The sequence below is a fragment of the Branchiostoma floridae genome, chromosome 12, assembly GCF_000003815.2.
Source record: "Branchiostoma floridae strain S238N-H82 chromosome 12, Bfl_VNyyK, whole genome shotgun sequence".
NCBI lineage: Eukaryota > Metazoa > Chordata > Leptocardii > Amphioxiformes > Branchiostomatidae > Branchiostoma > Branchiostoma floridae.
In genome coordinates, this window is record NC_049990.1 from 8,264,409 (window position 1) to 8,278,129 (window position 13,721).

The 13,721-nt window shown below is 40.0% G+C and overlaps 1 protein-coding gene across 2 annotated transcripts; it reads right to left on the reverse strand.

Annotated features, from left to right (window-relative positions):
* Positions 1–3,958: 3,958 nt before the first annotated feature.
* Positions 3,959–13,675, reverse strand: LOC118427441 (UBX domain-containing protein 7-like). Of its 2 annotated transcripts, none has more exons than XM_035837242.1 (12): positions 13,533–13,675; positions 12,259–12,421; positions 11,728–11,798; positions 11,380–11,448; positions 10,591–10,709; positions 9,709–9,855; positions 9,037–9,127; positions 8,533–8,586; positions 7,864–7,937; positions 7,026–7,485; positions 5,903–5,982; positions 3,959–5,452 (listed from the first exon to the last, which is right to left on the reverse strand). In XM_035837242.1, exons 1-12 carry the CDS (start codon positions 13,660–13,662, stop codon positions 5,294–5,296), a joined length of 1,617 nt encoding a protein of 538 aa, XP_035693135.1. In that variant the 5' UTR covers positions 13,663–13,675; the 3' UTR covers positions 3,959–5,293. The 2 variants fall into 2 exon arrangements, with proteins under 2 accessions (XP_035693135.1, XP_035693134.1); XM_035837241.1 differs by having other exon boundaries at positions 7,026–7,488.
* Between the last annotated feature and the right edge of the window lie 46 nt (positions 13,676–13,721).

A 13,721-nucleotide genomic window follows, 5' to 3' on the forward strand; every position in this document is an offset into this window, starting at 1 on the left:
CTAATATGGCCATGGATGACAGTAACTCACTGTTCAAGCTGCCAAGTGATAATATCAAAACCACTACCAACTGTTACATGCAATCAAAATGAAGCAAATCATAACAAAATACACCTTAGACTTAACAAGAGCTGCAAACAGCGACTTTAAACAAACATGTCAAGTGGAGCCACTTTGCCGTTAGACGAAACAAAAGTCGTCAATACTTGCGGCCAATCTCCCCAAATACACGTTTTTGTCGTAACTCGAGTCGTTCCTGCGTTTTTGCCAGATCACGACAAACACCAACTCTGGAGGGGAGCAAATTAAATTTCATCCCAAATTTTATTCCAACATCAGGAGCGCTAATCAGTGTGTGCGTTCATCTCATCCATAAAGTTTAATTGCAGTGGCCAAAGTATTCAAGACTTAGGCTTAGGTCACATTTCCAAACCGGACCTGTTTAAAAAAAAAACACGAAAAATTAAAATGCATACCTAGAAATGTAACACAAATTATGTCCATGAATCTTATGTTGACATTTTCTGTAGTTTGGTGTCTTTTATATCATTCTTTTCCCTCCCGAAAGCTGCCTGGCCGGGCCCCGGTTTGGAATGTGACCTAAGCCTTAAAGTTTAACGTCCTAATATGGATGACGGTAACTCACTGTTCAAGTTGCCGTATGATAATATCAAAACCGCTACCAACTGTTAAGTGCAATCAAAATGAAGCGAATTATAACAAAATACACCTTAGACTTAACAGCGACTTTAAACAAACATGACAAGTGGCACCACTTTGCCGTAAGACGAAACAAAAGTCATCAATACTTGCGGCCAATCTCCCCAAACGCACGTTTTTGTCGTAACTCGAGTCGTTCCTGCACTTTTGCCAGATGACGACAAACATTAAAGGCTGGATTTAAGACCCAGCTGAACGCTCTAGAGCTCCCTTTATGGCACATAACAGTCAGATATGCTTCATACAGCTGAGACCTTTCTGGACAACGTAAATCTGCATAAAAACGGCTTCCTTATTATAGATCGCTAACCCCCTGACCCAACCACACTATTCTTCAAAAGCATTCAAGACTTTCAGGTATAGTGGTGGCTTAAGGAATCTTGATTCTTGGCCAACTTGTGGAACATAAAGGTTTTTCATTGAGGCATATAAAGGATCAAGACACCATGTGTAAAATGTTACAGATTCGTCAATTACAGTACCTGGGCAGTTGTGATTTTGCACACGTATTTGGGAGGTGCTACATCGCACCTAGGTCTCCACACTTTGGGCATTCTTGTAACTATATCCCTCTGCCTTAATTGAAATCCATGGTATGCTTTGATTGATGGGTTCAATGAAAGAAATGTTGGCAGAATGAGAACGTTCTGAGTGGTTGCATTTAACTTTTGCATTGAACCGTATGGGACTGATAACTGGATTAGCACCAAGGACAGGCACAATGTATGGAACTGATACATGCATCACCATGGACAGGTGAAATGCATGAAACTGATACATACATCAGCACCACAGACAGGAACAATGAATGGAACTTATATAGTCTGTAGCTGTAAGATTTTATGTTGTTTGTACATCTTGTTTTTAACAGACCAGGAAGATTAGCTAATGGGATTAATAAAGTTTCCAAAGTTATACATAAATTAGCATCAAGGATAGAATGATACATGGATCAGCACCAAGGACAGGTGAAATGCATGCAACTGTTACATGGATTAGCACCAAGGATAGAATGTATAGAAATTATACATGAATCAGCACCAACGACAGGCACAATGTATGGAACTGATTAGCACAAAGTATATAATGTCTTAACTCAGTAACTGATACATCAAGGACAGAATGTTTGGAACTGATAAAGATGGGGTCGTGTGGCGCAATCAGCAGGGTGTTGAATTCATAACCCAGAGGTTCTGGGTTCCAATCTGTTGACGTGCCACCGATCTTGTGCCCTTTGGAAAAAAAAGAATTACCTCACTTCACTCAGGTAAAAATAAATACCTAGCTTTAGTTAGGGCTGTCCCTCGGATAGAACATTAAATGGAGGTCCTGTATTTGAGGAGAACCACACCTCGGGCACGTTGAAAAACCCACTACACTTATAAAAAAGAGTAGGGGTCCTTCACGGTGTGAGTGGTTCAAAACCTACAGTCCTATGGCTGCACCTTTGGCAATTGCCGTTGTATGGAGGTCACTGGAGTTATCACCGAATGGCAGCTGCTCTAGACCCTTGTATGGGACGCAATGTATGAGAGTGATTCATGGATCAGCACCAAGGACAGGCAGATTGTATGGAACAGATACATGTTTAAGCGCCAAAGACAGGCACAATGTGTGGAACTGATACATGGATTAGCATCAAGGATAGAATGTATGAAACTGATACAGGGACTAGCACCAAGGTCAGGAACTATGCATGGAACTCATAAATGGGTCATCACAAACAACAGGCACAATGTATGGAACTGATACATGGATCAGCATCAAGGGCAGCCACAATCACTCACCACAATGTACGGTGAAAGCATTTGTTGGGTTTTACTGCTCACTGTGCCATCTAGCATGTCATTCATGAACTGCAGATGGATCCACATCATGTAATCACTATCCTATTCAATACTACCCCAGTGTGTTTCTCCAACCTACTTGGGTTGCTGGAAAAAATAGTGCAAAATAGCCAAACGGGCTGAATAATCCATTAGCCTGAGGACTTATCCAGCCAGAGCTGCATGTTGGCATGTCAGGGGTGGCGACCATCTTTGATGTCCGAGGTTTAATGACACTTATGATAGCTACAGAGTTCTGATGGACCATCCATGTGAAGAGGGACACATTTCCTGTATACAGTACCCATTTGAGATTTTAAAAATGGGACCCAAATGACGTAAAATTTTACAAAGCACTTCTCAATAATTTCCTCTCAACCAATTCATAAATATTACATCTTACTGCATCATCTTTGCCAAAATATTTTTATTACTACAAGTATAAGTAACACTAAGTCAACAGACTAACAACAATAATACAATCATGTAACTTTTCCCCATCTCTGCATGGTGTACACTATTATGTGCTCCAATATTGCACACTTAATGCACAGTCTACAAATATCTGACAGGCGCTGGGAATGTAGGAATCCATCAGCCCAACTTTACGATGCTTTTGGCCCGATCGATCAAAATTTATGAGAATGCCGAAGGGCAAAGTCATCAATTCATGAACGTGTTTATACCAATATGTCTCATGTTCTTCTGTATCCTACTAATATAACATAATCTTAAAGACATTGGACAAGACACAGTGCTAAACTTTGTCTTGCTATCTTTAACATACATTCTCATAATTCCACCAGGTGCCATTATACCGCCACCTCAAAAAACGTTGTTATAGAGGCCTTCCCAAGATTTATTCAACACCTATGTATCTGAATAGTATTACATTTAAGATATCTAACATTCGGTGTTCAAGACAATCTTGGGAAGACCTCTACACTAACGTTTTTTGAGGTGGCGGTACAATGGCAGCCAGTGGAATTATGATAGTCAATGTTACATCTTGAGTGTTTTTCTACAAAACTTACAAATCTTACTGTCCTAAAATGATAGTGGACTTGAAACAGTAAATAATAACTGACTACTTTGTATAGAATACCACTTGTGCAAACGTACTCTTGTAGTGTACATGTAGATTGGCAACTAGTCCTGTGTACATAAAGATCTGTACCAATATGTGATGTAATGTTTAGGTACACAGCCCTAATGATAACTGCCTCAAATGTTTCTTCCATATCCTACAGCACATTGTTGTAGCTCAGTCTAGAGTCCGACAGAGGGGTTTTCAGTATCAGCATCTGAAGATACAACACAACTCCTGTGCTGCACATACCCATAACAGTACAATACTTTCTTCCTATTACAGAGAAACAAGACTAATACAAAGAATCCCCATATGACCCTCATTTGATACTGCATTCTAAAGTGATCCAAAAATATTTTCTGTTTAGTCTGTGATGTACATGAATGCTGTCAACATATCTTATATTGCTATTATCAAAAAACTTATACTTGACAAATACTGTTGTAAAACAACTCTACAAGATTTGTGACTTTAGACAAGGAAAGTTCACATCAAGAAATTTTGTATTTTTGTCCTCTCTTCTTTGACACTGGAACACTTTCTGATATTCTTTGCAAATTTATGGTATATATTGCAGTTTCTTTGTATGAATTTAAAGATTTTATCCTTCTACAGATGAAAATTAATGCATGTGCACATGTCATGCATATAATCAAGGCAGTAATGCCTTAAGGAGAAATCTTTCCTCTTTACTGCATTGCTTTCACAAATGTGATAAAACAGGAGCTTTCCTTCCATGGTCCCTGATACTGGCCGTCTGCCAAAACAGACAAAACCTATCCTCAACTGTACAATAAATATTCATGGGTCATCAAAACAGAAGATGGGTGCCTCCCACAGGATTAATATCAAGACTGTCTAGGAAAATCGGTAATCACAGCGAAAGAAAATATTCAAAGAGCCTGCCAATGAAACTTCACAGGAACTTTTGTTTTTCCAGTTGTAGAGATTGAATTGCCTTTCAATACGCATGTATGCCTAGGTTATTTTTATCACTATGGGTTGGTGCACCAGAAGTAAAGAATAAAACGTCAAATATGAGAAGTCGCAATGATTCAACTCACTGGAAGATGTTATTTTTGTGCATCATTCCAAGCTTCTAAGTTCTGTTAAGTGGAGTAGTGAGAATAGTTGTGTCACCAAAACATATGACTTTGTATGTTATCAAATCATAAAAAGATGCCAAAAAATATCCTTACAAAGAAAACTGACTGAAATTCAATCGCAAAGGATGGTGTCAGGACAATTTGAACAGCTCTCAAAGTTCAAAGCTCATTTCTATAGCTATAGCAACATCTAATTCCATTCCAAAAATATACACTGCCTCTCCCAAATTATTGTTTCATATGGCTGACTAAGGACTACAAATAACAGTTTGGAAAGATTCAGCTTATGGTGTCAGTTTGTGTGCAATTGTACCTTAACATTTAAGGCAAGACATACATGTATAATCAACATACTTTTTGTGCATTGCTTTTAAACCAAGCAACATTGTGTATTACTGGTAGAATAATATAAGGAAAATAATGACATGTCTTTGTAACTTTCAATTTTGGCTTATCGTTCAGCTTTTGCAGGGAATCTTCGAAAGTATATTAATCCCCAGAACAAAATAAGTCATCGTCATTGTCGACTATCACAACTGCACATGTCAGTGTCATCTTTGCTGGACAAAGATCGTCTCCTGTGGGAAAAGACCCGCCTCTTTCAGCGTGACGTTGAAGTCCATGTAGGAGAGCTTCCTGCGCGGGAAATTCGTCACCAGCTCATAACGTTCGTTTGTGTAGCCCTCGGATATGACCAGCTTGACAAGGGTCTGTATAACACATACATGAAAAACATTACTGGACAGTCCTGGCATACACAAACACACTACTTATTCACCTACACTGTAGAACAGAGCTGTGGAAGAACTGCCCTTGTGCCTGGAAAAAGCTCAAATAAATTGTGGTGTTAGTGCAAGAGCTTACACAACAGTTAACCATCTCTCAATATCCTCATAAAAAACAAAACCTTTTTAAGAAACAAAGGAAAGGGGACTAACAGCTAATTTCCCCACTACGGGTTGTGAGTTGAAGATAAATGTTAAGGTAAATACTTCAATCTGTGGTCTTTGTCATCCTTGCCATGCTAAATACAAGTTCCATATAAACAACTGTTTTTTTTTTTTTCTAGCTTCTCAATTAGCATTCTACTAAAAGCCTGGGTTGCTTGTAAAAAAAAATAAGGAAGTATGGGGAAATGAGCTGTAATGTGAAAGTCCTACCATGAGTTTGGCAGATGCCGGTAGCGAGAACTGTTTCCGTTTTCCGTCGGGAAAGCGTACCATCAAGTTCGTCTTTGGCCCTGGAAAGGACAGGCGGTGAAGAAAAAAATAAAGAAGACGCACAAATAAAAGCAGCAGAAGAAAAAGAGCTTCTAGCAGTGCCTCTATGATTTGTGAAACCAGTCTACAAAGTGTACCTTATTTCCTAACATACCAAGTGGGCAATATGAAATATACAATTGGCTCTACATTGCCAAAAAATTATCGCTTAAGTGGTGAGCATGATCAGGTGAGAGGTAACCCTGTTGCAGGACAGAAGGTCATGAGTTTGAATCCCAGCCGCTGCCACTCACACATCTTGCATGCTACTGGTGAGGGTTCCTCAGTACAAAACATTTAATCCATAGTCCATTGCTCAAGGTAATTCACAATATGGCTAGTAAAAGCTTAAATTTTCCCAGTGCGATGACCTGTACAAGATCAAGACTGTGCGGCTAACCTTCCTCCTGTTATGTTACAGCTAAAACAAATTTGGAAAAATGAAGAATGCAGACTCAGCAGAAAGGAGAAAGGCCTTTGAAAACATTACAGTGAGCCAAGCTTGTCTCAAGCACAAGATCATATGTCAATATGGTCATGTGTTTGGAAACTCTCACGACTTAATGTTCAGAAGTGACTGATCATCATTCATCCTGAAGCAGGCAACAGTGATCCTTGAAAATTTTATCCATGTATACCTTTGTGTTGGAAGAAAGTTCAACATTGTACTATGATGCTTTCCTTAAAGTGAAGTATCTCATAAATTTGTGTGGCCGTGTTATGTGGAAATCATCAGGTAAAACATTTAATAAAACAACTGCTGAACAATTTGACTCCCAGGTCATGTGCCTACCCATTCAGAACTGAAGAAAGATGTCGGGTGCCATTTGAAAGCTTCCCACCATTGGTGACCAAGCAACTTCTAAATGTAGTACAGTGTGACAGTTAAATTCCCTACTTCAACTACTGAATAACAGTATACAGGATGGCTTAACTCAAATCAAGACCTAGGCCTTCAGTCTTCATTTTGTATGATTGAATAAACTATTGAAAAGTTTACTGTACAAGAGATTGACTGCCTCACCCTCATCATCATCATCATCATCGTCAGCTGTAGTGTTCCCGTTAACCGTGACAGTCTGCTGCTCTGTTGAGTCTTTTGTACACGCTGCACTTCCGTTCTGACTTCTGTCCAACTTCTCCTCAACACTGCTTTCCTGAGTTCTTTCTGATTCCTCTGTCCTGGAATCTGATGTCTGTGCATGCCCATTTGAACTCTGCACTTTGACATTTGAACTCTGCTCTTTGTCCTTTGGGTCAGGGGTGACAATCCTTTCAACCTCCACATCGCTGTTGTCATCGGAACTCTCTCCGTTCACGGAATGGAATGTGTCGCTTTCGTCGTCGGTTATTTCGAGTTCAGACTCGGAGCTGGACTCGTTGGTTTTGTTGTCGGGTTTCCCGGAGGTGGCCTCGGTTTCCTGTAGTGAAGCTGCAATGGCTGCCTCTAGTTGGCTGTCCTCGCTGGCATCGATGATACTTTCCTGCTGGAAGAACAGCACAGCCTCAGTACAGACATCTAACACTAGTTCACTTTTATCTGCGAGGTAACCTATATCTGTTATTTTTGAAATTGGGGTTGTAGGGATATCAATTTAATGAATGGTGGCTTCAAACTGCAATATTTTCAACACTTGCAGTTTGAAATCAATGTCCAATGACTTGGTATCCCTAAATACCCATTTGTTGGTTGGTTTTAAAGACAATGGACATAGGTTAACCTGGGATAAAACTGAAATAGCATTACAGTCTCCACATGACCCTTCTACAGACAAGAGAAACAGTACAAAAGAGCCCAGACTACAGAAGAGGCACAAGTGAAGCTTTCAACAAAACAGGATCAAATTAAGTTTGAAACATACCCTTTTTGTTCTCTTCTTCGGTGGGCTGCGGGACTCACCGTCCAGAGCGCCATGGTCTGTCAGGAACGTGGTAGCTGCGGCAAAATGACCAACATACTCACAACAAACTACCAGTGGACTAGCCCCCTGCTGTAGTAATTGAAGTTGTGTGGCCCAGGGCTACTGATAGAAATGAAAATTGGCGCCACTCTATGGGCCACCATGCGAGGAAAGGACTTTGACTCACACCAAAGCAGAGACATGATCATGTGCTTCAGCAAATTAAAACAAACAAAGTGGTTTGTCAGCAAACCAGCCCCGCAAATCAAGCATAAATTTCAGGTTCTCAGTGCGCAAAGCTAGGGGTCATCGATGTTGACGTTGGTCAGAAAAAATAAGATACCTTCTTCAAAAACACAATTTGACAGCATCCAGTGCAACTCAACTTGCTGCAGAAAGAAAAGTACAACTCCCTGCAACATCCCGACAGTAGAAGCAAAAGGAAAAGGTACATTGTAGTCAGCATGCACATAACAAAGAACAGAGAACCATGTAGATTCAAGCTTTGCCTTGCTTGAAATGCATTTTGGTAACAAATGGGAGAAGCAACAGGAAGGATTAGATTTGGACGAAGGCAGAAAATTGGAGCTTCAATCTAATTTGATTCTTTAAATCCTCCAAACAACTTACCCATGTCGATAAAGGCAGTGGGGTCCACAGTATTCCATTCAGCCAACCTCTCTCCTGCAAAACATCAGTAAATAAAAAAAAATTTTTATTCTCAGATGTAACAAAAATTGAGTTGATGAAGTCCTCATTTGTTGAAGGAAGCATGGACACTAGAACAGTGAGAGGAGGGTGGCAGGCTGGTCGGAAAATGCTCCCTTCAAGAAGAGTGAATGGACGAAAAACTTGGAAATAATCTTTTTATCTTATACAGTTCTAAGGACTACTAATTTGTCTTTAATTGCTCTTTTAATTGGTTACAAGATGTTTACTTCCATGTTTCAGTTGTTTTTCTGCTATCTTCCTTGGGGCATTACTACTTCCAACCACTTGGTGGCACCGCAGTGAATGCTTTTGGTTGTACAATAAAGAAATATGTTGTCAGTTTATGTGCCTATCCCATGAAACAGATAAATCAGATGTGATTTTATAATAGGACTTAAGAAGTACTTAAGAATTGATCATCACCTGTTCTCGGGTCCAGTACAGCAATGTAGGGAAATGTGTCCACCTTGTAAAACTGGATGTACCGTTGGCCCTCAGCACTGTCATGGTAAACCTACAGAAAATCACAAGATGGCAAAATTCAAACAGTTGCACCTAACTTTTGTTAGATACTTCTGAACAGAAAGCATGGAAAAGACTAAGGTCCTCATCTGCAACTATATAACCAATATAACCAGCCTTTTGGCATAACACACAACACAAGTTTCATGGGTATGTGGCAAGAAAGGCCTGTCACACCTAATCTTAGCACATGGAGCTGTAGGTGCTGTCTAAAGCTATCTAATGCCCTTACTGTACTTGGTGGCAATGGGTTCCACTATACAATGGTTCTAGGTAAAAGAGAATCTAAGGTCTTTACAAATGTTTATGTTTGTCTTACATGAACCTACCTACAGAGCAGCTAAAACCTAATACATTTGTATAAAGGCATTTGTATTGTCAGATGACACAGGAGCCCCTAAGTCTAAGTCTCTTAAGTCCTAGCTTGACAGTTTTGGAATTCTTAACTGCACAACACATGGCAAAGACTGGTGTATTGTGCAATCATAAATCTTGATAAAAGTCCAATGCTTTGTGTTGGCCATAACAGTTCAAGATCCTTCTTTATAACAACTTAAAATCAAATCCCCTGACCTGCCACAGTACAAAGTGCTCCTGTACGATGGACTTGACCAGCCCGTTGCTCCACACGTCCCTGTTGAGCTGCTGACAGGGGAACTCCTGTACGTTCTGCACATTCACCAGCAGCCACTTGTTCCCGGTTTCACCCTCCTTCTTCGCCTACAGGGAGGAAACAATGCAATGTTAGCGCCCTTTTGCCTGAAAAAGTGTTAAAGTTATTGTTTCAGGTGTGTAACACCAATTCACCTTTATCCCCAGGGTAACCTATATCCGTTGTTCTTAAAACAGAGTATTTTAGGGATATCAAGTCAACGGACGGTGGTGTCATATTGCGATATTTTCACAAAATTGCCGTTTAAAACCACCGTCCATCGACTTGCTATCCCTAAATACCCCGTTTAAAAAACCAACGAATATAGGTTACTCTGCGGATAAAGGTGAACTAAAGTTACATATTTGTCTGTTTGCTTGTACATTTGTCTGTTTGTTTGTGTCATGTAATATGTGGTTAGCACGAGTTAAGAATGTCCGGATGGATTATGGTTACATTTGGTTGTTGATAAGACTCGGGAAGATAAAGGTTGACTATGGGCCACCTAGGCAGCTTTCTTTAGTACTGAATACCCTGAAAATGCTACGGTCTGGTCAAGAAGAAGTAACGTTTTTTTGTTAGAATCGTTCAAAGAGGATAACAGAATGACAGATGCCTTGTAACGACAAAGCAATCTGCATTGGAACTAGTCCTTCATACCTTATCTCATTTCAGGTTCAGGTCTGGATTCAGGTCTAGCAGTTCAGGTTCAGATTCGGACTTGTAATGTTTAGGTTCAGGTTCAGACTTGTTTGTAACATGTTAATGAAATCTTAAAAAGAGGCTGAAAATGATCTACTTACTGTCTCAAATGTGCCTTTGTGTAGAAGGTCTATGGGAGGTCTGAACAAATCCTCTAAGGTTCTCTTCTTTGCTGTTGTCTTCCCGCTCACTCGGTCCCGCAGTAGCTGCTCCTGTTGTCCTGAGGAGTAAAGAAGATTTAGAAAGGGTATGCCATTAATCATAGCCAGACTACTGCCATTCCATGTTATTCATCATCAGTAACTTATCTGTGAAGCATATTTGGTCCCTTTGATTCTTCATTTTTTTATTTTTTTTATTTTTATGGTTCTCCTGTCGGTTTGACAGATGAGCAGGCAGACAGGCATTTACCTGTTTTGCCTGACCTGCTCATTACTTACTACGTATCCAAAACTAAAGGTTAAGTATAGTTGAATGTTAAGCATAAGAATGTTCATCAAAAGTGACAACAGGACATCCGGTTGTGTCAGCGTTCATAGCTTAGTTTTACCAATTGTGCATAGGGCATATCGGAATGTACATGATACTAAATTTACCTTTAAATGCTGTTTACCCTCCTAAATATACCGTTAGGTATTGCCAGGTCCCTCTTATACCATCTTCTGAGAAAGATAACTACTCTAGTCTGGATACATGGTATGGATACTTTGAGTCTCCCAGATGGCAGCACAAATGCACATGTGGGTAGCACAGTACAGGGTTTGTTTATGTAAACCTTTCAATATGACTTGACATTTCTATCACTAGCCATGGGGACACCATGTAGGCTAGATGATAAAAAATCCATATTCCATCAAGTTATAACCATTCTAACCGCGAGTTACACTTACTTGTCTCTGCTTGGAAGTCTCGGAAACCGTCAAACACAGATCTTGGTTTCCTTAGCCTTCCTTGTGGGACTATGGGAATAAAAGTCACAATAAGACATAGTCACAAGGACAATTACTTCCTACATTTAAACTTTTTTCATGATGAATATCACAGGGATTTGAACAAACTAGAACTTTGCGACTTTGCCATGTCATTTTCACATAAAAGATTGTGATAAATTCGGTTTCGGTATATCTACAATGTAGCCAGGCTTGGACAAGTTTTGAAAAATTAATTTGCAGAGATAACAAAAGAGCATCTTAAGGTCTTAACTGTCCACAGAGGTGACTATAAAACATGATATTTACCATAACTCTGATACAGGGACTCCTCCACGAGTACACCTGCAGTCTGTGGTATTGGAGCTCGTACTTCATCACTGTACAACAGGAAAATCAGTTAGGAAAACTTCAGTAACACTAACAGGCAAACCTTTAAAATATGATGTATGAAAGCATTAGAATATGTTCAAAATTTCCATTGATATCCTATGCTGTGACTTGTTTCCAGTAGGCTGTGATTCGGGACCCTATGCTACGTTTCAACCAGCAAAGGAGGCTTTTCTGTTGTTTGATAACAAAGCTTTAAAAAAACTTTATTTTATTGAGTATGGTCAACAAAATGCAAGAAATTGTGTTTCTCACTGTCAGGGTTATGAATCAAAAAGATTCACAGGGAAATGATTCCAGACCCCCCTACAATGCTTTACCACATGACATTGCAGCTCTAATTTGCGCACTGGGTAAGGATATTAACACTTACTCTGCTACAAATGCCCCCTAAGAAAAAGTTATAGCGAGAACCCTGGTAAGGATAAGCTTTAACACAGTGTCACTTACTCGGCTACAGACGGTCCTGCTCCATCTGCTGATGCCCCGGGGGTGCTGGAGGGACCGGCCCCACCAGAGGCACCTGCTCCCCCCTCCAGGTGCATGGTAATGGCCATCTCCAGGTTGCCTCCACAAGCCTCCAGCATGTGGCGTGCCACATCCTCGGTGGTATCTACCATTCAATAGAGGGGTGTTTGTTTATTTGTTTTCCATAAGAAACCGTGCAAGCCTGAAACACAGCTTGTACACAAATCATGTGTGTGAGTGTGACGCACCAAAATGAAGCAAAAGAGTAGCTCACAGGCTATCGAATACGTCTTCCCAACAGTATATGCCATTGCTTTCAAGTCAAAATATCATGGGTAGGAATACTCAGAGAGTGTGGGTAAAAAGAATGCATATCCATCATCGATTCATGCATTTCACAAAGTGATTTGTGTCTCAATATAACACCTGAATGTTTCCACAGAGTAATTCATGCATTTTTCAAATATTTTGTAGAATTTTATTCAATTTCTGGGAATGCTTAGGCACCCCAGACAGTTCTCAGCCCACATCCATGATACCTATGCTACCTGCCCCCACAGAAAATTTGTAGCCCACACTCTGAACTGTTTATATAAACAACATCGGGTGGCATAATTTTGGGAAGTCAGGTAAAGGCAAGTCTGCAAATATTATATGATTTTGACTATTAAAAAACAAATTGTCAATAGTGGAAATCACACAGCAGCTTTACCTTTACCTAACTTCCCAAATTCTAATCATATAGAAGCAACTTGAATATGTATGGACATGTATGGTTTTCTATGGAGCCAAACAATCCCATTTTGTGAAGCACCTACAGCTGCTAACGTTAGCTGTATGGAAAAACAAATAAATAAAACTTATATTCATTGAATCAATGAATTAAATCATCACTTTCAAGTCACAATGAAGACAAGAATATCATCATTTTCTGGTCTCTTCTATCAAGGAGATTCAAAATCAGCTTTAAAATCGGTTTGAGGAAGGATTAATAATCTTGATTGAAAGACGTTGAGCGGCTTCAAGCAGTTTACCGTCGTGGCTACAGGAGCTTCTCTTCACCCTGAAACTGCAAACCAGCTACCAAACGGCATCGCTTCACTGTTGACAACAGATTAAATCGTGGGCGTCTATTTTAGACCCACTACTTTGCGTACTTGGCAATCCCAAACCACGCCCAAATCTTGTGCAATTGGACATCACACCCTTCCTTCAATCATCGTTCAATCTGACGATTTTTAGTAGAAGATTTTTACCTGTGATGGCGCGAAACTGCTCGATAAGTGCGTCCATCCCTCTCAATTTGCTTGGGTCGGCCATGGTCGCGCCAAAATCCCAGCATGCATAGCGCAACAGGTCAAGGTTTATCAGCGCATCAAATCGCATACAAAATATATGAAATAATGCAATAAAATCGTCCTTATCCAATAATATTGCCATAAAAT

Bases quoted from the DNA above. Each gene is read 5' to 3' on its own strand.
- LOC118427441 (XM_035837241.1), bottom strand. From the start codon at position 13,662: ATGCGATTTGATGCGCTGATAAACCTTGACCTGTTGCGCTATGCATGC. The intron at 11,799-12,258 runs GTAAGTGACACT...CCTGTTGTACAG, and splicing joins GCAGGACCGTCTGTAGCCGA to TGATGAAGTACGAGCTCCAA. The intron at 7,938-8,532 runs GTAAGTTGTTTG...ATTTTGCCGCAG, and splicing joins CACTGCCTTTATCGACATGG to CTACCACGTTCCTGACAGAC.